At 33.7% G+C, this 27930-nt stretch overlaps 1 protein-coding gene across 2 annotated transcripts; it reads right to left on the bottom strand.

Moving 5' to 3' along the window:
• Positions 1-231: 231 nt before the first annotated feature.
• LOC124371264 (DNA primase small subunit-like) lies at positions 232-27229 on the bottom strand. 2 transcript variants are annotated; one of them, XM_046829600.1, is made up of 9 exons: positions 27125-27229; positions 23810-23924; positions 21608-21764; positions 19285-19460; positions 15403-15598; positions 7440-7653; positions 6408-6610; positions 2491-2672; positions 232-328 (listed from the first exon to the last, which is right to left on the bottom strand). In XM_046829600.1, exons 2-9 carry the CDS (start codon positions 23907-23909, stop codon positions 309-311), a joined length of 1248 nt encoding a protein of 415 aa, XP_046685556.1. In that variant the 5' UTR covers positions 23910-23924; positions 27125-27229; the 3' UTR covers positions 232-308. The 2 variants fall into 2 exon arrangements, with proteins under 2 accessions (XP_046685556.1, XP_046685555.1); XM_046829599.1 differs by having other exon boundaries at positions 27026-27225.
• Between the last annotated feature and the right edge of the window lie 701 nt (positions 27230-27930).

Below are 27930 nucleotides of genomic sequence, written 5' to 3'. Positions count from 1 at the left end.
AAAAATTATCAATTAGCGTAAGAGGATTAAAATTTTATTCCTTAGTATTTTGGTTATGCCTCACCATGACCCAAATTGAATTGGTTTGGAATTGAACTGTCACATAATAAGTCAGTATGTTTAGATTTTTATCCCCTTCAATCCTTCTTTCATTTAGCATTCATTTGGAGAGAGGTGGGTAGTTTTGAAAACCTATATTTATGAATTGAGGAAGAATGAAAAATGTAAACCGAATTATAAAAATATATTCTTACAAAATACTATTAATATCACTTAAACATGTATACTTTGTGCGGCTACCAATCATATCAGAACTCCATCTTTTGATCTGGAACAAGGAAAATGTCAATTATAATAGACATTAATTTTAATCTAAAAAAATACTGTTTCTAAAAAACAGAGTTTGTTTTAAACAAAATAAAACGCTATTGCTAAGTTTTGTTTATACTCAAATGAACACTACTTACCTCCTTTACAATTTACATATTTATTTTTTATTCTTTTAAAACAAATAGAGTAGTCTAACTCATATACCAATTGGTATATACCGTAAGATCACTCAGCCACCTGCTTTCACATGCTTATCTGATAATTTCTCACCAGATACTTTTTCTATGTTTTAAAACACTGCAGTGGGCAGAGTGGGTCTGTGAGACCCAGACAGGGTCTCTTTTGTTCAAAACGCTTTAATATTTCACATGGATCAAGAAACTGAGAAGTCCTCTCATTCTATCTAATCTTAAAAGAACAAGAGGAGGCTGGCTCTGTTATAGCCTCTTCCCCAGTTAAAAGAGGACAGGCAATGGTATTGCCATGTTCAGGCTTGCAAAAAACCACTGAGGAGTCCCACCCACTTAAATATACTCTGCAGAAAATTAGATCTACCTGTCAACCATTTGCCATACTATATTAACTGCAATGGTAAGTGGTGTGATTATCTGTGGTAAGTGATGTGCCACTCCTGAACATCCATTGGGTTACCCAGATATAAGTGACATATCAGTTTTTGCTTTACCGAGTCCATATAGAAATAGTAGGTATAAACAAACCAGTACCCAATCTGTTGCTAGTAAGCGCTAATGTTAACAGCAAATTTTTGTTGTATAAATATCTCCTCTATAAAATATATTATGTTTATATTTTAGTATTTTTTACCATAACTGGGGTTGGTTTGACATTTTTTAAATATTATAAGTTTAGAATATGTTTCATAAATGATACAAATGTATGATCATATTTTTTTTTAATTAAAAGCACACATTTCCAGCATGTGTCCAAAGGTCTGAACCATTTGCTCAAATACCAGCTCATATTAAAATCTATCAAATTAAAATAGAAGTTATGGGATATGACATTGTTCTTAAAATATAGGTATTTCTTTGAATCTGTGTAAATCTCTTTACAATAGAGTGGTATTTTTGGATTACTTTTATACTTACAGATACTCTTCCAAAAATTTTAGAGCAAATTTTAAAAGACTCTGATTCAAGATTCAAAAATTTTAGATTAGCCCATAACTACTGCATACAATGTTGATTTACCTTGGTTTGCCTTTGGAAACTTTAAATGAAATCTGAAGAGTACATTGAGCATGTCAAGACAGTATCAGTAATGATTTGAGTATTTAGGTTTCCACAAAATTCCATAGTTTCGAACATACTGACCTATCCACCCCAGCGAAGTATTTTTGTAACAGTTCCATTTTTACAGACTACTGTTTTCAGTCTTAACTTTATAATAATTTAATTCTCTTTATTTACTTTTTTCAGCTTGTTATTAATAATATTACATACTGTATTGCTTGTACTATCATAAATTGTTATATATTTTATATCTTTTCCTTATTCTGCTAGTAATACTTAATTTATTAAATTATTTAGAAACTCTATAGTAATGTTTCAATTACTCAATATTACATGTTGATATAAACAACTTAAGCGTCTATGTATTTTTTTAAATAAATATAATATAATTTTTTAAATAAATAATAAGATTTGAGTAAGAAGTCCCCATATTCACCAGTTTAAGGCATGAAATATCAAAGAACTACACACAAATGCTCAAGTTATATTAAAATTAGAATTTATAGATTAACTTATAAATACATCAAAACCATTTTCATTTTAAAAGATTGCTTACAAAGATTTATATCTGTTCCACATTAATTGTGGTATATATAAAAAAATTAAGAAAATGATAAAAAGTGAAAAAGACTCATATAATATGTTTCAACTGTTAATAGGAATTTCAAAATTACTCGCTCGGGCTTGATACAAACAATAAGTAACATCCATGTACTTTTTAGCTTTTTAAAAGTTATGTAAATCGGGTTATATTATTCATATAAGGTCACATGGAGAATTGATATACAATGATATGACAGTGATATAATTAATAATATTTTATACACAGCAGATGCTGTAAAGGTAGCCTATTTTAAGGTATAACAACATATATGTAAAATTAAGAATAAAATAAATGTATACTTACCACTGATTTCTATCCTTTTGCCTTTCCATGTGGCTTCAAGTTTACGAAGGAAATCTTCAAAAATGTGAACACTTGAATTTAATGACGTCTTTTTGTATCCTTTCACTCTTTTGGTAGTGTCATCTTCGTTATTTAATTCACTTTGTTTTTGATCGTACATTCTAAGTTCTTCAACAAGTTCACTGAAATGACATAAAACTTTCAGTAGGAGTCAGATTCCCAACCCAAACAGTTCTTACATAATATTTAATATTTCTTACTCATTTTTCAATTAACTCTTAGAGCTCGAAGGGACCAGCATGTAGTACATCAGCTGTTTCCTCCTTAGCTTATTTAATATGAATGTTGAGTAATAGCTCCAGTTCACCTTCCTTTTAATGCAGCATCTGGTATCAGATGTCTCAATAAATTGATATCAAATTTCTTTTCATATGAAAAACATGTAAATTTACAAAAATCTACATGTTTAACAAGTAAATCATATGTGCCATCATTATATATGTTACAAAAAATAACATTTAATTATGGTAAATGTCTGAAATCCTATCCTTTCAAATAATCCAATCAAATTTTTACAAAATAATTTGAACACATTTTATTACATTATCTTTGTTACATAATAAGTTCTCCATACTGTAAGGACTGCAGTTAATTTTAGTTGAACAATTAACATAACCATTATGATAACTTAATTTACTATAATAGACTTAAGTGTACTTAATCTATATATCTATATATATAAAAATGAATGTTTGTATGTTTGTCCTTTATGGAATCGTGAACTATTGGACCGATCATGATGAAAATTTGTACGTATATGTATTTTTCCACGGAGAAGGTTTATAAGCTATGCCCATCCCTTTCCCGATTCAGGATTCCGCCCCACTGGTTACAGAAATACCCATAAGAAATGCATTGCAGCAAACATATGTTAACGTCTTTTCAAATTTTTAATCAGCTGTTCTTTGTAAACATATATTACACTTATAGTTTTAAAGCATAGAGTAAGCTTAAGAGAAACGACAAATTTTGTTTAAACTGTTTTTTGCAATCACTGTTAAACATAGACTTTACTATCCAGATAATACAATTCAAATTTGACGTAAAAATTCACCTTTAACTGCAATATTTATTTAATATAAACCATGCTCATGCTTGATCAGAAGAGTAATGCAGATATCATAATTACTATCTTACGTTGGCTACAAATATAAAGAATGTTATAAAATCAACCTTAGTTGTTTTTTTTTGACAGAAGTATGGTTCTCAAAACTCCGTGTGTACATATTCTCTCGATCGAGACAACAAAGCAAGCTCAATCGTGGCATCGGAGATATAACTAATTTAATCTAAAATTTATTATAGTAAAAAAAAAAATTTACTAAGTAATATAAGGACTTCGGTTCTTAAGATTTGCGTGCGAAGCCGTGGGTAACAGCTAGATAGAGGCAGGAATATGGTACATACCTTCATAATACGCCCAAGAGGCTCACGATGGAACGACTATCAATTATCTCAGCAATGTTTAGAATGTGATAGAAAAAGAATAAGTGAATATAGTGTACTGTTTTCAACGGGAAATTGCGTGCGAAGCCGCGGGCAACTTTTGCAAAAAATTATTGAAATGCGCAGCAAAGCGCGCCGGGCCCGCTAGTATATATATATATAAATGAATGTTTGTGTGTTTGTCCTTTATGGAATCGTGAACTATTTAACCGATTATTATAACAATTTGTATGTATATGCATTTTTACATGGGGAAGGTTTATATGCTATTCCCATTGATGTAACTCGCCACCGAGCGGCGCTGCAAAAATGTGTTTTCAAAGCGCCTGCACATTCTAAACGCAATTACAAGATAGTTACGTATGTTAAATAGCCAAACACTATTTGAAGGCGCTAAGTTGTGACGTATATTTGGTTTTAAGATAAATTTCTGGTAGAACTTAAGCCTTAAGTATTAGACCACTTTATAGTACTGTAGAGTACATGTACGTGTACAATGGCTATAAACATACACAGAATTTCTTGATCGTGGCAATAAGGCAAATTCTACATTGGCGTTGGAAATATAAGTGACTTGAACTACAAGTGCACATACAGGGGCAAAGCTTAGAAAAGCGTATGTTAGCCGCGGGAAACAGCTAGTTCTCTATAAATAAGACCAATTATTTTTCTGATCACTCTGAAACATTTCCCTGATAATATTTGAAGATAAATCATGTCTATGTCATATTTAGGTATACATATAACGAATTTGACTAGTTAACTGATATAATGGGACGCTGTGTTTGTGAATACTGATTAAACTTTCAGAACTATAACGTTATGAATTTGCTAGTAGAAATAAAATGAAAAGACTTTATTTTGAGGCAGAGTTAGGGCTTAATATATATATATAGCAAGTAATGTGAAGGAAACACACACAAGTGTGTTTGGGCAGTAACTAATGTGTGGGGTTGGTTTGTAATATTCCTGATTGCAAGCAGCACTGAAAAGGTTAGAGTTAACCATTAAAAAAAACAAAAAATAAATAAAACTACAATGTAGTTTGTTACAATCTAAGAACTTTTGAGTTTTAGCGATGAGACTAGGCAAGTTCCAGCACGTGGACTATAAATGCAGTAGAGAAAGGGCGAACATCAACAACACCGACTTGAGATTATACATTTACAGTAACCCTCCAATGTCTAACAGTAGCTCCAACAGTTTTGAAAAGCTGGCCACATAGTGTTGAGAAATATGATAAAAAAACATGTGACTGTGTTTGTTGGGTGACCTAAGTTAAAACAACAGTGACGGACAGATACAAAAGAGTAAAGATGTTTTAGTTTCAATGGAGGAAACATTACGGAATGTAACTCTCAATAATTAGAAAAAGTGCATTAAACAGAACGAGCAACTTCAGAAAGTGGAAGTTGTGAAAGAAGAAATGCGTGACATTCCTAACATGGTTATACAGTTGGAGGAAGACAGTGAAATTAATAGTAATCACAGCACAAATTTAATGAAATCAGGAAATAATGCAATTGTATTGTTATAGATTTCCTAGTAATACTGTATATAAACAATACATGTGTTTTGCAATATTTTATTTGTATGTGTACTATTTATTATTAGTTGCACATTTAATTAATTGGTAAACAATTTCTTGTTTAAATAGAATACAGAATACAACTAAACTTTATACAAAACTAAGATTTAAGGTTTTTCAAAGGGTTCATTCAGAACATCAAAGCGGAAAGCCCAGTAACAGATTATTTGTTCCAAAGCTTAACCTTCACCAGTTATATCTGAGTTTACTATGACTGTATTGAACTTGAACAAGTTGCTTGTGGGCTGGGATCAGAACCACTCATCACACTGCTTCCCAAACTTTTGGTTGCCTCTTCACATACAAACACTCAGTATTGTTCGTAACCAACATGATTTCCCCATTAATTATAAAAAACAGTTTGGAATAGTGTGACGTATAATACTAGCAAGCTTTAGGATCAAAAATTACATTTTTACTAAAACAAGTGGAGTATTAATCAATTTGACAAAACAGCAGAATTGTTTTACCAACAAACACATCACTTTTAGTGCATACTTTCATTGGATAAATTTTTGCTGCATTCTTTGGCTTGAAGGAGCAGCAGATCTTGCCAGTCTTCGGGTGGACACAAAATAAAGATTTGAGCAGATGGTTCATACCTTTGGACACATTTTATGACAAGTCTGCGGTAGGTTATCAGCATACACATACCTTATAGTGGGTACTGTCGTTGGATCAAACTTTGCTGCGCTCTTTGGCTTGAAGGGGGTGCAGACCTTGTCAGTCTTCGGGTGGACACAAAACAATAGTTTGAGCAGATGGTTCAGACCTTTGGACACATTTATGTCAAGTCTGTGGTAGGTTATCAGCGTACACATACCTTATAGTGGGTACTGTCGTTGGATCAAACTTTGCTGCAATCTTTGGCGTGAAGGGGGTGCAGACCTTGCCAGTCTTCGGGTGGATACAGAATGGAGACTTGAGCAGATGGTTCAGACCTTTGGACACATTTATGTCAAGCCTGGGGTAGGTGTACTGAAGAATTATTTCGTCAACGACATGCTTCAGTTTCCATTTCAGATTCTGTAACGGATAAATGGCATAAAACTCAGATTTACTGACCGTTTGGATCATTATTCTTCACTATAATAAAGTTTAACGCTTTGAGTGCTAGCCAATATTATAACTCGATGTACTGAGAAACTATTTTATTACCAAGTAAATGTATTGAAAAGTGCAAGACTACGTTTTACAGTTTTGCTAAGGTTTAGTAAAACAGCTGTGATTTTTTCAATTCGATAAGTCATGAATAGAAAAGTAAACACATTTTTTGTTTTATTATGAATAATCTGGGAAACACACTTCTCTAACAAGATACCCCACATTTTATAATCCCATTTTAAACATGCTACAAAAGTAACTTTCAAACAATTTCAACAAAACTTCAAAGGTTTAAACATTTTTATGGGTAAAAATGCACTTAGGGAAAACATTAAACAATGTGGAATAGTATTATAATTTACTTTAAGTAGATAACATTTGTAAGCCATATATACTTGTTTATTTCACTTACAGTTTAGTTACAAGTTAGTACATTTGAACACTTATTTAGTTTTTATTCAAAAACAATTCAATACAGCCCTCTCCACTCCCTCTTCAAAGAGATAGACACACCTCATCTTTCCTCTCTGAACTGATAATATATCTTTGTTAATTATTTATATCTATCACCAGGATCATATCTGAAAGAATCTGAATCCTTAATAATCACAGCATAAAACAAATATTGCCATTTTCACACAGTGTCAGTTTTTTATTTTGTTCCAAAGCCTTTCTAACAAAGTTCTTAAAAACAAGGTGTACATTTCCAAAATCAGTGACTGGATACCCCAACTGCCTATCAGAAACAAACCTTAATCTGAGCAGCACTGTTGACAGTTTTCACCAAAGCGTTCCACCGATCCTTGGATGTGCTACAGTCGTTCATTGCCCTCTCCACTTCCTCTCTCACTGTCTTGTCTGGTATCAAAGTCAGGACCTTGGCCATACGTTCCTTGGTGCCCAGAAAGTCTTGGTCACCGACAATCATCTCTTCAAACTCTTTGTTGATCATGTTTCTCGCTCGCCTGTTACAAAATTAGGTCATGGAATAGTTTTAATACAGACTATATTTTGGTTTTGTCCCCTATTTAGTGGAAACTCATTTATGATAGAACTAATAAACATTAAACATTGATTACTATGACTAAATAAGAAAATTTGTAATATATAAATCATTATATATGGATAGGCAAAACTGCTTATGAACAAAAAAATGTGATATGGAGATCTATCCTGGCTTTTATTTTATGATTATTGTAGATATTTTTATAAATAATTGGCAAACTTGGCTTTCAAATACATTACAATGTTTCCTTTATAGCTATATAATAAAAGCTTGTATATTAAGGAGAGGAAACTTAAATCCTCAATATAAATGTTAAAACAACTACAAAAGTTACATTATTGCCACTATTAAATTTGGTTCCCACCATATATAAAAAGATATCCTCCAAAAAATTAATTTACACAAATTAGAGAGGATACATCAAACAACATAAGTTACAATATTGAAATTAATCAAATGTACTTGCCCTACTTCCACTTCCCATACACACTCCAGTACCAGTTTTTTGTGTAGATCATTTGTGAAAAGAGTACCATTGAATTGAATTTAACACTCTTATGGAAACCGCGGTCTCACACGCACTAGGGAAATTTGTTTCTCTCTTGTATTGGCAACACTGTGCGAGCGTGGGGTCTGGTCAGCTCAGTAGCTGCCTCCCTCACCCCCCTCTACCACTACTACAAATATTGATCGTTTTCGGCAAAGCGTTTGACCTTGACGTATCGCTAGTCAAAACCTACACGGTCTGTGTGACCAGGCGTTTCCGTGAACGTTGTGCGCGTAGCGGTCTGCGAGACCAGGTGTTTCCTATAACGTGTGGTGGGTATTTGAGACGAAAATGGACCGGCCAAGTACCAGTAGATCAGTGAACACTAGTGACCCAGATTATAGTGACAGGATACGTAGGTTGTTGGACTATGAAAGTGATGTCGATTCAGCCGAAAGTTTTGAAGAAGTTGACGATTCTGACGAAGACCCCGATTACATACTGTTCGAGGAGGAAGCTGCTACGAGGGAGCCTGTGGTACCAGAAGAATCATCAGAAGATTCAGCAGATGAAGAAGCACTACTAGATCGTGACCAAGCTGATTACGCTCTGCCAAATCCTGGTAATCAAAACGTTTCTCAAAAAAATATTCAACCTGATGCTGCCTTACCGATTTTCTTTCTTGAAAGGTCAAAGAAAACTGAATTTGAACCTCCCAATGCATGGACTTCAAAACAGCCTATTACTCAGGTGAGAACTCCTGCCAGAAATATTAGAACTGGTTTGCCAGGTGTTAGGGGTGGCGCTAGAGAATTAGGGAACAAACCAAAGATAACAGAGGTTTGGAATCTTTTATTTGATGATGAGATGATAGACACTATTGTAGTAAATACAAACAAAAAATTGCAGAGTCAAATTCCAAAATTGGGAGACAAAACAAATAAAAGTAACTACAGGGATACTAATAAAAACGAGATAAACGCACTTCTAGGTATAATTATGCTTTCTTCAATTCTGAAGTCAAATGATGAGAAAATACTATCTATGTTTTCCAAAGGCTCTTTCAGTCGACCTATATTTTCTAATACAATGTCTGAAAAACGATATTTAATTTTAATTGCTTGTTTGAGATTTGACGATGCTAATACACGCACTGAAAGATTGAGAACCGATAAAACTGCACCAATATCAGAGATATTTACTAAATTCATATCTAACTGTCAGAGAAATTATTGTGTATCATCTGAAGTAACGGTGGATGAAATGTTAGTACCATTTAGAGGAAGATGGAATTATAAGGTCTACATGCCAAAAAAACCCAAAAAATATGGCATAAAAGTAATGTGTTTAGCGGATGCTAAGACATCATACTTGCTGAATACATACATTTACGCAGGCAAAGGAAGTGACAGCTTAGGAGTAACAGAATCTGAGAAAGAGTTGAGCATTCCTATGCAATCCATAGTCCGTCTATGTCGCCCTATCCAGGGATCCAACAGGAATGTAACGGCTGATAACTGGTTCACCTCCATTGAAGTAATAGATGAACTGTTGAAGAGGAAATTGACTTACGTAGGTACAATGAAAAAAGACAAAAAAACAAATTCCTGAAGAATTTCTGCCGAACCCTAATCGAACTCCTGGTTCTTCCATCTATGGATTCCGACCAAAAATGACTCTTCTAAGCTACGTTCCTAAAAAGAATCGAGCTGTTATATTAGCATCAAGTATGCATCACACTGCTCAATACAATGAAGAGAAGAAAAAGCCAGAAATTATTTTGTACTACAACAGTACAAAATGTGAAGTAGATCTTCTCGACATGAAATGTGCAGTGTACTCTTCAAGCCGTAGAACCAGGCGTTGGCCTCTTGCTGTCTTCTACAGGCTTGTGAGCATAGGAACCATAAATTCATTTGTGATGTACATGAGTTTCAAGGACATACCCGATATGACACGCTTTGACTTCATAAAAGCCTTGGGCTACCAACTCATTGCCCCTCATGTACAAGCAAGATTGATGAACACCAACCTTCCACGTGAACTACGGGCGAACATAGAGAAGACCATGGGTGAAGAGCAGCCAGAGCCACATCAACAGCCTCAAGCCCGACAGCTTCAAGCCAATCTCCCACAAGTTCCGTCTGATAAAATGGAGAAAAGGAAAACATGTTCTACTTGCCCATGGGCAAAACAAAGAAAAACTGCATACATGTGCATTGACTGCAAAAAGCCCGTGTGTTTGGAGTGTAGTAGAAAAGTTTGTTTAGAATTTGCAAAATACAAGTAATTTAGATTCTTTATCTACCATAGACACTCGTTTCCTCCTTTAGTATATTATATTAGTAGTACGTAACAAATTAATTAAATCTAAATGTTCCATAATTAAATTTTAGCTTTGATGGATTTAGATTTATGATAAAGAAAAATAATTTATCTTTTTATCAAATTTTTGTTGTAATATATGGTATTTTTTTGTATATGTACTTAAAATAAATATCATATAACAAATGGAACTTATTTTTTTAATGTGTGACCTTTATATTCAATTTATATTTAAGTGTTGTGATAGAAGGCTACAAAAACGAAAACGCGGTCTCAGAGACCAGGTGTTTCCATTGACGTAATTTTGAATACGTTTCCGTAATAGTGTTAATCAATTTTGCAAAATGATTTCTTTTTGAATTTTTGTAATGTATTACTGCTTATGATGCACTGCCAGCTAACCTTCACCAACAAGATATTGCTCAGTGGGGACTGATTAGTTGGCACCTTATGCAAAGGATAATTCCTGTTTCCTTTTTTTTTAACAAGGTAGGAGTATTCTACATCAAATGATGCGTAACAGGCCTTGTTGAAGTTGTATGCGAAATTTCAGGTTTACAGCACATTTCATTCTCGAGATGTCTTGTGAACAGACAAACAATCGGACAGAAAGGAAATTTGTACAGACTCCAAGCAGACAGAAGAGAAATCTGCCAGTCTACTACTGAGTGATTGACTTTAATGAAAATATTTCTTTTTTATTTAATGTTAACATGCAACCTGAGGAATGTAAAAAATTAGTTATTTAAAAAATATTTTGAAGTGAATTTGCCCTTTTGATGAAATATATATATATATCTAAATCTAATTAAAATATGTCTTTAAACTTAAAAATTCAAAATTATTGAATCTGTAACCATTCTTGATGAATTTATAAATAAAGATATTACTGATTTATTCATTAGTTCCTCCTTCGGATTTCAAACGTTGAAATGTGTGTAAAAGATAATTGTACAAGAAATAATTGAAAGTACTGAGAGTGGTATTTAATGACAAAGGTTACTCTACTAATCCTATTAGCGGAATCAGCTGAAGTCGTTTGGAAAAACTTGTGTTAGACTTATGATATAATTTTAGATCTGTTTATCTCAAAAACCAGTCTATTATAAAAAAAGATATTCTAAGCTCAGAAGTGGAGGCTTTGTAAATTTGGTATGTGCTGCTTCAAATCTTATTAGCTAACAAACCCAAGAATAATTTTACCTAATTGAAGTGTATTTACTTACATGAGTATGTTTCTTATACTTACACACATATTTGATTTTTTCAAAATCAATCTATTATTTATTTAAATCATCTTTCATTCTGACTTTAATAAGCGAAAAAAACTCTTATATATCTCTTAAATGTATCTGAAATATCATCAATAGTTTTAGAATAATGATATTATGTTTACACAGTTTTTTTGGATTTGGAGTCTATACTTGCCACAAAACCAACCAATAGAACCTTATATATAGAACACAAAATATTAGGCTATAGCATTAAGGCATAGTATGTGTAAAGGATTATATAGTATGTGTAAATCCTTGCGTCCCAATCACAATAGACCTTACATGATGTAAAAATTACTGCAGGTTCTTGATTAATAAAGATTAAATTCAACAAAGTTAAAATTTTTGTTTCTCATCCATAAAGTTTTCTAATTATTTCCTTTCAATTTGTACAATTGCACCATTGCAAGCAATGTCCAGAACTGTCTAGACTAATCGTTCTACTATGCGTCCATTGGATTAAAACTCAGTGTGTGTGAAAAGGTGATTCTAATAAACCACTGTGTAGATGGACACGCCACAGTGCCAGCCAGTTCCAGTAGCTGGCTGTTATCCACCACGTTACTGTCGCAGTGTTCATTGTTTATGAAAGAATCAATACTGTTCTTCGTGCCACTAAAAAAGAATATGTACTTTTTTTGTCCCTCGAAAACTGTGTGTGTGAAAAGAGCATTACACAAGAGTAAGCTCTGTGAATCCGAACCAACATTTCCTGGAGCACAATTTCACTATACTCTGCCAAAATCACTCAAGAGTATGCCAGAATTATGTACAGTGTGCCAGGTAATATGCTCAAGAAAAAACTTACTGTTGGTTGCTAGGACAGTCATTCTATAGTGTGAAGGAGATGTTGACCTGGAGAGAAAATTAACATTAAGGACTGTGCTTAGCTTGAGCTTAGGTGAGTTGAAGCCTTCTATTCTGATAGGTACTGTGTCCTAATTATTGTTTAAACATATTTTGACATTAGTCACCAGTTGTTCAATGTGGCAACAATGTGTGTGTGCAATTTGCTATTAAGGCCTTCTTTGGTAGCACTAAATATACATTAAACTTGTGTATTGAAATACTAAAGAGTTTTTAAAAGATGTGTCTACATACTTTTAGATACTTTTGTAGTAAAAAATTTTTTTTTAAATTATAAAAATTATTTTTAAACTAATAAATAAGAAACACAATTTCCTCTAATAATTTCAGTGACATTAAATTTAAAGAGTTTTTTTAAGTACTGTCGAGCAGACAGGAGTAGATACTGTACATTGCTTTAACTGTCTAAGGTGGCTGGAGCTTTGCAAAGGTCAGTATCAAACCAGGAAGGCAGGAGACGAATCTGCAGTGATCACGGGCCCAAAGAGGCTGCCCCCAGGGGGAGTTTTATCTCCTCTCCTGTGGGCGAGGGTAGTGGATGATATCCTAAGCAAAGCAGAGAAGAGGGGAATAAGGCTACTATGTTATGCGGACGACCTAGTGCTTATGATTAAAGGAAAAAAACAAAGGCATGCTGGAACGCCTAATACAGACAGAACTTAACTTCATAAATAACTGGTGTCATGGGGAAGGTCTGCGGATCAACCCATCAAAAACAAATATGATTACCTTTACCAGGAAAAGAAAATTTCAGCTAGCACAACCTGTCCTGGAGGGAATCAGCATTAACCAAACAAAGGAAGTGAAGTACCTGGGTTTAATCCTGGATGAAAAGCTCACTTGGAAACTCCCTTATTAGGAACAGGATATCCAAAGCAATAATGGCCCTTGGGGCCTGTAAGAGACTTTTTGGATTTAAATGGGGACTTAAACACAAAATTATATATTGGATTTACGAAACTATAATAAAACCAACAGTCACATATGCTGCCTTAGTGTGGTGGCCGAAGGTAGAACAAACAACAGCTGCAAAAAGGCTACAGTCTTCAAAGGTTAGCTTGCTTAAGCATCACGGGAGCGATGAGCTCCTGCCCAACACTAGCAATCGAAGCGGTCCTGGGTTACACTCCTCTTGGCCAGGAGGTGATGAGAACAGCTGTGATGAGCGCAATGAAGCTTCTAGGAACAAAGGTAATAAATGCTACCTCCTTAGAAGGCCACATGAAAATATTGCAAAAATTTCCTGAGGCTGAAATGCTAACCAAAGTATCAGATGCTATGGTTAATACTCCTTTGAAAAACCATACACGGTCTCTATCGGAAGTAGGGAGAAATGGATTAAAAAGGAGGCCTACCCTACAAAAGGAGTCCTGAAGTTTTTCACCAATGGTTCACTCCTAGACTCTAGGGCAGGATACGGAATACATGGACCTGGAGTTGACATGGCTGTGCCCCTAGGAAGACATGCCACGGTTTTTTCAGGCGGAGGTCATGGCAATAGACTCATGTTCCAGAAGACTCATACAGTTGAGGACAAAAGGATTATCATACCTAATACTTTCTGATAGTCAGGCTGCACTGAAGGCACTGGATACCTGTTCGTTTGATTCGAAAGCGGTCTGGGAATGCAGGAATGCTCTAGCTGAGCTGGCAACGAATAACAGAGTATCACTCGGTTGGGTACCGGGTCATGAATGTATTCATGGGAATGAAAAAGCGGACATCCTCGCCAAAAAGGGAGCAGATACGGAGCAGAATCCACATTGGTGGGGCCTGAGCCAGATTGTGGGATAGCCTTCTCCAACATTAAAGCTCTGGTCAAAGATTGGGAAAAGAGGACAAGACACAAGAATTGGAGTAGAGCCTCAGGTTTAAGACTATCCAAATTGTTTATCTCTCCTTACGTTAAAGGGTGGACAGCTCTCCTAGACCAGAATAAGGAGGATATAAGACTGATATTAGGAATGTTGACAGGACATGGCCCTCTGAGGAGGCACCTTATGAAGGTAGGCCTTAGTCAGAGTAGCGAATGTAGACTCTGTGGAGAGGAGGAGGAGTCAGCGGAGCACATTTGGTTAGATTGTCCTGCCATCGTAGAGACTCGGAAAAAATACCTGGGAGCATATCTCCTCAGCCCCAAGGACATTAGAGAACAGGAGCCCTTAAATCTGATTGGTTTTTGCAAAAGCCTCGGTCTTTGAGGGCACAAAATTAAAGTAAGGGAGGTGCAAACGCCCTTTTTAGGACTAAGCGCGGGGACAAACTGTCCTCTTCTCTCAGGAAAGGGGGAAAAAAAATCAAACCAGGAATATTAATATCTTTGTCCTGTTTTTGGTCCAAACTATACTATCTTGTATATTAGTACACTCTACATCTGTATACTATCACATACTGTATCAGGTATCGACAGAAAACAATTCGTTTCAAACAGTTCAATGCAGATTAGGCTAGATGATAACTTGTGCCCAAACCAAAAAGCTGTTTATTTTAATTTTAATTTAATAACATCCAACAAAATAGTGCTATTCTCCAGTTTCTAAATAGATTTTTGATTACCTATACCGCGTAACAATGTTTTTGATTCAAAAAAATAGTTTTATCCTGAACGGGGTTTAATGCCTTTTTTACGGATACAAACTCTAAATAGAAGTTTTCTACTTTTGTAAATACAAAATAAAAATGTTCAACAGTTACTTTTATATTTTCTTAGCATTAAATGTGTTGAAGACAATTGTGCAATGCATTTAAGGCTTACTTTATGGAAGGATGCATTTCTGAGGGAATGACGACCTTCTTATCCTTATTCTCACCGCCAGAGACAACTTGCAGGTACTCAGCAACAGCTGAGCGAGCCGACTGGTCAAGCATGCGAGCAGACTCATCACATACCCAACAGTGAACACCTCGCCGGCCCGAGAACACCCATAACAAGTGCTCGAATCCAAAGTCCTCTGTCAACAGAAAAAATTTTAAACATATAAATAACCATAGACCTAGACCTATAAAATTATAGCAAGTGATACTATAAACTTAACCTGTTTCCACTGTCTACCTCACATCATGTGTGATTTGCTACCCCACATTGGTTTGACATTAATTGACCAGTGAGGAATGGAACACCACTACAAACATAAATACACCTACGCCACCAACTATGAAGATAGCCAAGCATTGCCTGGATGGCAAAAGTTTTAGAGCAACCATCACTTGAAAATCACGATGAATTTTTAATGTTCCAACAAGTTTTTCCATGTTTAAAAACTAGTATCTTTTCAAAAATACTAAATGAAGAAGTGTAACAATGTTATTTCTAATGAGGTGCTGGTTGGAAGATTGTCTGGCCTCATAACCTTGATATCTATGATTACATTTTTTTATTTTAATAACTCTTCTTACATAAAATTACTTGCTTATAAAACTATAATATTTAATATTTGAACCTTATGATTCTGATATCATCTTATTACCTTTCTAACCTTTCAACGTCAGTAACAAACTTTAAACTATTGAACTTAAAATTTTATTGAACCCCAACAATTCAATAACCACTGATTTTAATAAATTAGGAGTAAGTCACACAAAGTGACAGGCTTCACTGAGGTTACATGCAAATTTTCAAGTCTATAGTTTATCACAATTGCATTGTTAATTACACTACATCTATTTCTTGAGTTAATGAAAGTGACTATTTAGAGTGGAAGTTTTATAGAGAAGACGGACGAAAATATATTGAAGGTAACATGTTCGGGAGACCCTCAATGTCAACAAGTTTTTCTCACCTAGGACACAAGCCTGAGAAATATCTCCTTGAACTTGGTCCTAAAAGGCCCTTTGTGTTTGTTTGCAGAATGACAGGATATACAGGATAGGTAACATTAGGGATAGGAGCCGTCTCCTGTCGAGATTTCGTGAGGAGGGATAGCAGGCACTATGTCAATCATGCTATCTTGGAAAAAGGAAAGGCCAGCCCTGTTCCAGCCTCTCCAGTAAAGCGAGTAGGTGACAACACTACCTCATTTCCAGTCTAGCAGCAGCTTTTAATACTAAGAGCTTCAACCACTACAACAGTTATCCTCTGAAGTAGACTAGACCTATTGGCCCTACCTGCCACCCTTATATTTCGCAATCTGCGATTAGTGATGTGCCACTCCTGCCATTCTTAGGGTTGTCCAGGTATGTGACACATCAGATTTTACTGAAGGTTCAACTGGAAGGTATGTTCCAGCCAGAACTAAACCTTTCTTCAATGGAATGTCAACAACATACAAACACATTGAACAAATTGGAGATTTAACCCTAGTTGTGGCAATTGTCGCTTATACAAATCCAAGAGACTGATTATGAATAGCAGCCACTGTCTATGAATAGGGCACACTGTTACTATTTCATTTGTAACAGTAAGAAAAATCAAGTATTGCGTGATCTAGGAACCAAAGGAAACTTAATTTCCTTAATGCGCAAAATGTACAATTGACTCATACAGCTGTTTATAAAGTCAAATTTATTTGGAACTTAGATATTTTGACCAATGCAGTTTCTATGTCTGCTGATCATTAATGCTCGGTACTGTTATGTGTTTTTTTGTAATACATTTTTGTTGTATTTTATTCAGTGTTGTATATATTCTTTCAGTGTCTTGTGTTAAGTGTTTGTAAAAAACATAAATAGTACCCATACATATAATAAAACACAAATTTTCATAGACCACTTTAGAATTTGGAAAAATGTCTATGATTCACAATACAATTTTAACTGATATTAAAAACAGCTGTTAACATCTTTAAACCTTCTTTATGTTTCACCAGAAGTTTGTCAAGGACACTGAAACATTTGTTAACATTTTGATTTTATACAGTACTAAGTACACTGCTTGATCAGTAAGGGAATACAGCCAACAGTGATAGGTTACGCTATAACTTTTATTACTGATTGCACCAGTAATTGGAAATACTTTGTTAAGGTTTGCTTTTGGAAATACTATGAAAACAGTGTAATAAAATTCACTGTAATGAGCAAAGCTGTGAATGTTTGCACATGAGGTACTCAAACACACCTTGGACATGTTGCTTTCATTTATACTGTAATATGGAATTTTTAAAGTGGCTTAAAGAAAATCAGAAGAATGAAAATTAACATTCCTCAACCAGTCAATCTCTCCCTGACTACAGCCAGATAAATAACAATACTACTGAGAATCAAAACCTGTAAACTATTATTTTGAAATGTTATATGAATTTAGTTAGGATTTCGCCCTTTACTGAATGATGATTTTTGATCGCAGTAGGCTTATTCGTCTTGAGTATGTATATTTTCTTCATAGGAACAACAATTCAAATCCAATTATGGCACTGAAATTATCTTAAACCAAAGTAGATTACAGGTGCTTGAAATTAATGGTTTTTTAGCAAAGTAGATTTCTGAAACCTACATATTTTCTTGATCATGGCAACAAGGCAAATAGAAATGTTCCTTAACCTCTGATTGTATTTTAACCATGAACAGTGAAATAATATATACCTGATGTATGCCTACTTACGTCTGAAAAACTATCATATGATATTACATCACACGTGCTTTAACTAAGTACCGGTAGGCTATGAGTTTCGATTTTAAAAAATTGTTTGTGAAACCATGGGCAACAGCTAGTTAAGAGATATAATCAAAATCAACTAAAAATTGGAGTGTAATGCAAAGAGAAATCTTTCTCCCACTGGTCCTGCACAAGACATACAATGAAATACTGGAAGAGTACATTTTTTTCAACTTGCTGGACATTTGTATGGTAAAATATACAAATGTTATGTGTGCACATCAATGTTTCCCTGATACAATCGTGTTCATGAAAGGAATAATTCCATTCTGGAATTGATCCTTCTACACCCAATTCGTCTCTTGAACCTGCTGCAAGAGATGCAGGAACTTAATACAAAATTGAAAAGTTATCTTCAAGCAAATTGAGAATATGTGATGTTTGCCTTAAAGATAAAAGAACATGATTCTCGTACCCTGCAATATAGGAGTCCTCAAAGAATGCTCCTAAAAACTGATACACCACTGGAAGTGAATTGGCAACATAAAGCTGTGCAGTCTAATAATTATGTGGGTTAGTTACTTTTTGCATAAAACTGTAAATTGTCAATTGTTTGTAAAAATTTCAAAAACTAGGCTCAGTTTGCACTTATACAGCTAACAACTAAATTTTTCAAAAATACAGTAAAGAATATTTAGCAAGTTTTAGCAATATTAGATGTTCAAAATTCTTAAATGTTAAAACATTACTAATTTCAAAGTCCATATGAAAAAAAATCTGTTGACCGAGGATGGCTCCACAGAAAGGCAAAAAAACTCAACAGTTAATTTTGTACGAAAATATTCGATACAGTGGGAAATGGAAAATGTTTGATGTTAGTCATGACACTAAAGGAAAATTCTAAAACTACGATGTAAAACCTTTCCAAACCATAGTAGTGTGTAAACATTATTCCATTTCAGGTTGTTTCAAACATTTGCTATATATTAAAACGAACCCAATTTTGGCCAGTTAGGCATTTTCACTGTTTCTGAAAAATCATCTATTTGGCTTGCTGGAGAGTTAGGTTGATCTCACAACTTATCATCAAAATTTTCAATAACATACCTCTGAGTGCTGTATCCAGTATTCTAGCAGCCAGTGCCATGAATTTCCAGCACTTGGTGCAGATGTCAGCTCCAGAGCAGCAGTTCCTGACATCATCATAGTCTGTCATATCAATGTCGAACACAAGCTCCTTCTGGAGAGGGGCAAACACTGATGACCTTCTTCGGTCCTTGGGTCTGGAACATTGTACATATTTGAAACTTACCCACTAACCAGTGTAAGTATCTTACAATAACATTTTTTGAGAGTAGAGTGTAATAGGAGGCTTTAGTATGGGAGTGAGATGGGCTCCATTACTAAGCACTGAATCTTTCCACATGTTTGTTGGCTGCAATGGGGTTGCCCATTATTGTATAAAAACGACTGCATGCTTCAACCAAACTAAACAATATTGCACAAATAATGACCTAGTATTAAATGAAAATAAAACCGTACAAATAGTTTTCAACACAAAAAACAAAATTACAAACCTAGCACCTCTCCTGGACCTGGAAGTAAGCAATGTGACCAAATATCTAGGCATCACAATTGACTCGAAATTGTCATGGAAGCCCCACATAGACCAACTAAGTAAGAAACTCTCCTCAAGTATCTATGTAATTTGCAGAATTAAACAAGTATGTAGCATGGAGGTAGCCAAAGTTGCCTACTTTGCTCTTTTCGAAACGCACCTAAGATACGGAATAGTATCATGGGGAGGAACATCAGCGTCCAACATGGGAAAGATTCTTACTCTACAAAAAAGAGCAATTAGATGCCTAGCAGGACTACATCACCAGGAAAGTTGCCGGGAATATTTTAAACAACTAAAAATTCTCACAACAATCTCACTCTACATCCGGGAAACCATTCTGCATGCAGTCACTTCACAGCAGTTAAGATATCAGGAACTACATCCATATAACACAAGAAATGCCACAAACTTCGCCCTGCCCTTACACCGCTTAAGCCTCTCTGAGAAGAAACCCTCATACCAAGGAGCGCCGCTGTTTTTCAACCACCTGCCCGATCATCTAAGAAACCTGCCACCTCAGTGTTTCGCGAACCAACTAACAAAATGGCTGCAAGAAAGGCCCTACTATTCAGAGTCCGAATTCTTGAGCACCTGATACAGTGCAGCGCAAGACAAGAGCTTCCTCTGGACATCAAACTTTGTATTATATAACAATGACACAAAAACTTTTTACACTGTATAAATTTTACTAACCACAACTTTTGTTTTATGACACATGTACTATTCTCTATGAATATGTAAATAAAGAAAATTGTCTATTGCCTATTGTCTATTGTGAGATGTTATATAGTAGGAATTCTGTGCGCTACAGTCAAATTCGTCTAATCCTTGTTTTTAGGTTAGAGGTTTTTAGGAAGGTTTAGGAAGGGTTTAGGAAGGTTTTTAGGTTGTTTTTAGGATATGCGTATCTTACAGTATGCATAAGGGTTTGGATGGCTTGATCATGTGGTAAATATTTGGCTATAATCATACCTTGTGAATCCCAATAACGAGTCAGCATAACCTTTCCGGCACTTTCACAACTTTTGAAATTTTGTGGATGGGGTGAACACGGCATGTTTGTTGTGCGATAGATGTGTTCCTCTGGATTATAGTAATAAATCCCGGTTTCATCTTTAGTTAGTTGTGATGTTCTGCAGGAAATTATTTCATTCATCTTCCTATCGGCACTGATTGGTAAGCAACTTTTAAGATAAAATTTTTTTTAAGAGTAAACATTTTAGACACCCAACAAGTGCACACTTACAGTGCCCTAAGTTGTGAATCATATTACCCGCTATTTACAGATATCAAGAAAAGAAGTGTTTCCATGCTGTTTTATTTGTCTGTTTTCCCAAATAAGCTCATCAACATGGGAGCTATTTTCATCTGTTGTTACACTCAATAAATGGGAGCAACAAGAAGCATCTTCGGCTTTTAACTCTCTACGTTCACAACTGTTAGATCTTAAAACCAACTTTCTAACGTAACTATATCCTAGTTCCTTCACTGTAAACACTTGTCATTCTTCGATGAATATTAATGGGCAGACAATACTCTGCAACTTGATTACCGGCCTTTGTTTTAACCGCAACAGAAAACTTATCTTACACATATTAAACAAGAACATCAGACTAAATGAACTAATAAAAATAATATGTGGTACAGGTTTTTAACTGAACTTTATATCTTTCATATCTAATTCTGATAAGCTATCTTGATATTCACCGGCGCAATAAGCTCAAAGGCGTTACTTTATTTGCTTCATAGAGAGGGTTTCCTTCTAAATTGAAAATAAAATGATATTTTTATATACTTTTCAATTCTTACCTGGTATTGAATACAGCTCCAATATCAATTTTGAAAGGGCATTTCTGTTGTATCGCTTTTTCCATTTCGTCTTGGTTACAGAAAGACTGGTACCGGATGTACACATCATCCTGCAGTGTGAAAGAAAATTCTCTGTTCGGGAAGCAGTTCGGGTCCACTGTAAAGTATAGAACTAAGTTATGTTAAACTATAATTGACCTATTGAATGTGATAATGATTTAATACTTTCAAATCTAAGAAGAATCTAATATAATACAGTAAAGTATAGACCTATTTATTTAATGTATTGAACAATACAATATGAATTGTTGAATAGTACTTTTTTCTATCTGTATGGGATGGTATACAAAATATAGCATATTTCAAATCAATAGAGAAAAATAGGATGTTGATTTTAATTTTAAAATTTATTTCTCTGTTACGGATATGATCAAAAGGGGATTGCCTCCATAAGCAAGCTTATAATAGCAGGGTCCTGTTTAAGCTGCACTGTTAAGATCATTCTTATTATTCTTTGATACTGTCACTCCTGAACTGATTTTTATCATGAATTGATGTATAACGACTGGTCTACAACATTAGGAAACATTAGGTCTACAACAAAGAATATAAATACAGAAAGGTTAGGCTGATTAGTATTTATTCAATATTGATTCTAAGATATTACTTAAATCTCTATTGCAATGTATAGTTATTTAATAAAACTTTGATTAAATATAAAGTAATATATATAGTTTTCATTTTGACGTGACAACGTCTTAAATTAGGTTGCGGCTCGGAGTCACTCATGAAAAAGTGTAACGCCCGGTAACGTTACGATGCCCGTCCAGTGGGTCCGCCGCACGGGATCCGCACGGGATAAAGCAGATAACTATGTTTATTCTTGAAAATGTGGAGTGCTTAGATTCGTCATTTACAACAACTACAACAATAAAGGTTGTATGTTAATGTTTAATGTTTAGTACACTGATATTTCATTATCGTAAACTATGATTGATTGATTAATTGTTAGATTGACACAAAAGTTGAGAAACTGAGTTTATAGGTTATGTCATACTATTGACAAATGTTGATAGTGTTAAGTAAATTATTAGTTTAAATCACTCTGCAATCAATCGTAATTCAGTCGATTGAGAAGAAACAGCGCGTATTGCTAGTCAAACATTTAAAATAACAAATTATAACCTCTAACCTGTCATAACAGTGCGACCAAACAAACGAACTAAACCGACCAATCACCACGCGCGGAGTTAGAATAATTAACTGTGTTTAGCAAGAATTTCAAATTCCAATTTTAGTAAATGTTTTATTCAACTTTACCATTTACAATAACAAATTTTAATTAATTTCAAATTATGTACAATGTTTTAGTAAACAAAACATATTTCTATAGTTAAAATTTGTGCAATTCTTATTTTCATTCAATTCCTTGTTCCTATTGTACAATTTAATAATATTCATATCAATAAATATTCTACCGACAAAAAGACGTCACGTAAAATCTTCGCCCGTAAAACCGACTTTACAGGCAACCATAATTTTTTTTAATAGGTTCTAATAAAATTACCAAGACCTAAAAATTACAATAAAGTTAAATAAAATTACAGTAGACTATGTCTCAAATGTGTGTATAAAGTTTTATAAAAATTGGCTCGTACGTTTTTGAAGTACGACCATCCATAGATTTGTTTTGTCAGCACATAGCCTGTAAAATCGAAAAATCACCTGTAAATCTTCGAAAATAGGCGTGGCCAAAGAACGAGATATATATTGTAATATAATGGACTGTGTCTCAAATGTGTATATAAAGTTTGATCAAAATTTTTTGACGTACTGTCATTTATAGATTTGTTTTTTCTGCATTTGGCCTCTTAAATTGAATAGATTTTTTTCAGGAATATTTGACTCACTCTAATACTAGTATAGAACCAATATTGATTCACTCATTTTGCCGAGCTGATTCATTTATATCACTAACTAGGAAAACTGTTAGTAACTGTAGACATTTCATGTGTGGCAAACTTTTTAAAATAAGCTTTCAAAGTAATGAAATTGGAGTGACCATTTTAACATTTGATATTGCACACATATAGGATCGCTGAGAGATTAGATTGTATTCCCAACATTAATTAATTAATTAAAGTAGGGTATCACCTTTAATCATCTACCAAATGTTTTTCAGCCCAATACTTAGACACTCACAGTTACCGTAGCTCAGCCATCGATAATACGGCCCGAAAGGAAACAACTTTTTGTAGTAAAGTGGTAGCAAGTCAGGAAGCTGGTCATCTGAGTAGCTCATGTTTGCCAAATTTTCCTGTAATAATCAAAACACAATTGTAGGCTATCAGTTAGTTATTTGCCAACTTCTTCAAAATAAAGGGTTTAAAGGGATGAGGCGGTTAGTGATTTTCTATTCATTGTTTTACTAAGTTAACTTCTTAATTATTCATTTGACTGAACTCCATAGGCCAACATTACAGTATCTGGGCTGCTAGCTTCATAGAACCGCACTAACTTGGAAACAAACATTTACATTACAGAAAAAATAAGGTAGGCAATATTTATATTCACATTCACATTACCATAAAAAAACTTTATATCAAACACTCCAATAAATAGGTGAATTTATGGAGTGTTGAAGGGATAGGAGAGATTATTGTCACATGAAAGTGTGCTTGACAAGCTGGCTCCCTTAGCAGGCTGGTTTTTGATTTATCGAGGTACGTACCATAACATATTTGAGTTATAGAGGGTAATAGTCCATGACTCCAAATGGAAGTATCAATATTATAAAATTAAACCTAATATAAATATTTCCATCAGTTTTATTGTGTTTAATTTGTTTACTAAATAAATAGGAATGAAGATGTCAGACAAAATTAGTAGGTATTAGTATGATTTAATACTATGTGAAAAGATCGTAAATAGCATAATTTAAACAAGAAATAACTGTTGAATTTTTACAAGGTTGAATGCTCAAAATAACAAATTATAAAATGTGCAACGATGGTATTAAGTTGAGAACTAAAGAAGAAAACCGTTTAGGTCTTTTGTTTCTCACCTACAGTATAATAAGCGGCCACCACAACAATCAAATGAGCGAACCAAATTATCGATGAGAAAAACCGGAACTACTGAATACAAAAACTTTTAACTTATAGTTCTTCACAGTTAATTACATCTAGCTAGGCCTATGCTAGGCCTATTATTAACAATATTGTATTTTAATAATTTTGTTTAAAACTAAATCAAAGTAAAATGATTTGTGTGGTATTTGAGTAATGGTTGCAACTACAATGGCGATGGACTTTAGTTATTTGTGTCATAAGATTTTTCCTTATCTTTAGTTTATCCTTCAAAATAGTAAGAAGTTTTACACCGCTTTGTGTGTTACATAATTAACAAATACACAAGCCTACGTAGTTCTTGACTACTATTACTTTTTAGATACAAAAACATGGCTGAACTATAATACGAAATACCTATAATGTAATTTTGTTAATCATTTTGGTTTTTTTTATTGTTTTGTAGTTTAAATAATCAGCTATATCGATGAGTTGATAGTTGTGGTGGCCACTGCAAAACTGTTAACTTAACGTATCTAAGAAATTTAAACCTATACATAATGATTAATCCTACTTAAATTTATTGACTTTGGTAAAATAGTTTTGTTTCATATCTCTTGTCATACAGAACTATAATTTTGTATAGTATACTATTTTATAATTTATATTTGATAGACTATTATAATATAATATTGATATTTTACAGCCAACTGAATTCTTTTGCTTTTACTGTTATTTAAAATAAATGGTTTTGCCGGCCTTTTTTGGAATTAGTTTAGTCAAATAGCTTCCTTGAGCCGCGTACAAGATTACAATATAGAGATGTTTACTTTAGCCACTGTACCTAAAAGGATCTAAAACTACTTCTACAATTTCTTAAAACAGTATAGGCTACTTTTATTTCCAGAAAGAAGTTTGAAGCTGTTGCAAAAACATATAGGCCTATGGATCGAGCCTAAGATGGACTGTAAAAGAAAGGATTAAACTGATATGGAATAATAACAGGGCATCGTCCGGTTTTTATATCACTTCCTACAATTATCGATATTTTATATATTGAATAAAAGAAATATCAATCGATATCATTGTATCTAAAACTAAATCAGTCACATGTTTCAAATTAGTTGTAATAGTTTAAAGAATTACATAATGTTATGAATAATAAAGGAACCATAACTATTAATCAAACGATAAAATTAATACATACGATAGGAAAATAACATTTAAATAATAAAGAAAACATAGCAACAAAACAAACATCTTGAAACTGAGAAGGAGAAAGTAACCAATCTTTTAGTTGTATTTTGTATAGTTTTCTAAAGTTAACAATTTTTATTTAAAAGAGATTAATTACTGAACAAACTGTTTATAATACAAAAATGTGTGTATTGTTAGTGCATATGAAGGGTAGGGTACAATAAGCGGACCCAGTGTTTTATATCGAAGAATGTAGTCATCAATACCTAATATTCGCATCTCAAATCCTAGACTATTCATCGATATAAAAGTATCTATAGTCCTCAATAACAATCATATGTTTTAAATTAAAATATGAATTTCATATTTACAGTGATCAAACAAATTATTATAACCAAAATTAGGAAAACTGAAGACGACCATATTTGCTCCTCTTACAGTTACAGTTGTTTCTTTCCCACAAATTCCACATAAAGGGTTTTTCAGTACGAGTCCAACATGTTGAAGCCATGAAAAACATGTATTATCTTTCAAAGCAAAGTCGTGTAGTTTTCTAAAATTGACTACCATTTTTAATCACTAAAATTACCTATGTAAAATTGAAATATTACCCTACGTGTATTATTTGAAAGTGTTTACAGCTTTTGATATAGATTATTTAAGTTAATAGTTCAAAATAATTAATCAATATCGATTGATTATACCAATAGTTAGGATTAAGTAATATCTTTCACCAATTTCGATATAAAAACCGAGTCCGCTTATCGTACCCTACCCCATATGAATCAATATTGGTTGATAATATCAATGGGTTTAAACATTTTGATATAAAAAACTGAGTCCTCTTACTGAACTCTACCCTAACACGATGTCTGTAAGGTCTAGTTGGTCAAGATTTCAAATATCAATGTCAGAATAGTATCAAGATCATGCATCCATATTAAAATGGCTTGACCATGCCTATGTTATTCATTCATATTGCCAATTACTACATTCCAGGTTGTTTGTAAAATTGTGAAACATAAAGAATAAGATCCAAATTTTATTGGGTTTCATTTGTATTGAATATTACACAAGGTAATACTGAGTAACAATAGTAATAACCTTATTTTTAAAACAACAAATAGGTTAGGGGAATAGTGTAAAAACTTACCTAACTGCAAGGTATTAGCTTAGGAGTAAGGAAACCGCTTTACTCCTAATAACAATTAAAATGTAGAAAATATACTGTAGAAGAACAAATATACCTTACCCAATTATTGGGAAAGTAAAATGCTTATTGCTTATACACAATAATCCAAATTCCACCTCAATTTGGACTGCACTGTGCAGTGTGCAGTACTCCCTCAGCTGTCAGTTTCATTCATGATTTGATTTGGCGGGAAGGCCGAGAAGGACCACCGAACACAACGTCAACAAAACAAAAACATTATATTCTGTGTCCTTTATTTTTTGTAATAACCAACTTACTAAGCCATCATTCTTAGATTCTCATTGATCGTAGTTTTATCATACACAGTATCTTTATTATTAAAAGAATTTCTTGTTTCCTTACAGCGGCTAGGTATCTAGGTACACAATCGTGTCAATCGAAAACTCTTATATGCCATAATTATGCATTTTTGGAGATGCTTCCGAGTAATAGGGGATAGAATAGAAAAGATGTAATAGGATTCCAAAATCTAACGGAAATCTTTTTAAAAGTATTTTAGTTCAGATTAAAAACTAACGAACTTACAATAGGCTAATATTAGCTTATTTCTTTGTAATGGTTTACACTAGTTACTATATATTACACTATTTGTATTAGTATTTTTAAGACGATTAAAGGCCTGCAAACTGCTTGACAAGTGGACACTAAATGGGGATAATTTTGCAAAGCCACAGCATTAGGGTTTATAGTATTTAATTAAATATGTAGTACATTATTAAATACTTCATCAGTAGATTTAAAACTTTTGTAGTTATTCTCTATATTATTTGATATGATAACAAGTAACAAAAAGATACATCAATATGTTAAGAAATACACGTAATTCTTGCACTTTTGTTTAATTC

This window comes from Homalodisca vitripennis, unplaced genomic scaffold (genome assembly GCF_021130785.1).
Source record: "Homalodisca vitripennis isolate AUS2020 unplaced genomic scaffold, UT_GWSS_2.1 ScUCBcl_1165;HRSCAF=4450, whole genome shotgun sequence".
NCBI classification, from domain to species: domain Eukaryota; kingdom Metazoa; phylum Arthropoda; class Insecta; order Hemiptera; family Cicadellidae; genus Homalodisca; species Homalodisca vitripennis.
Note: the sequence above shows the minus strand (reverse complement) of the source record. Positions and strands in the feature narration are given on the sequence as shown.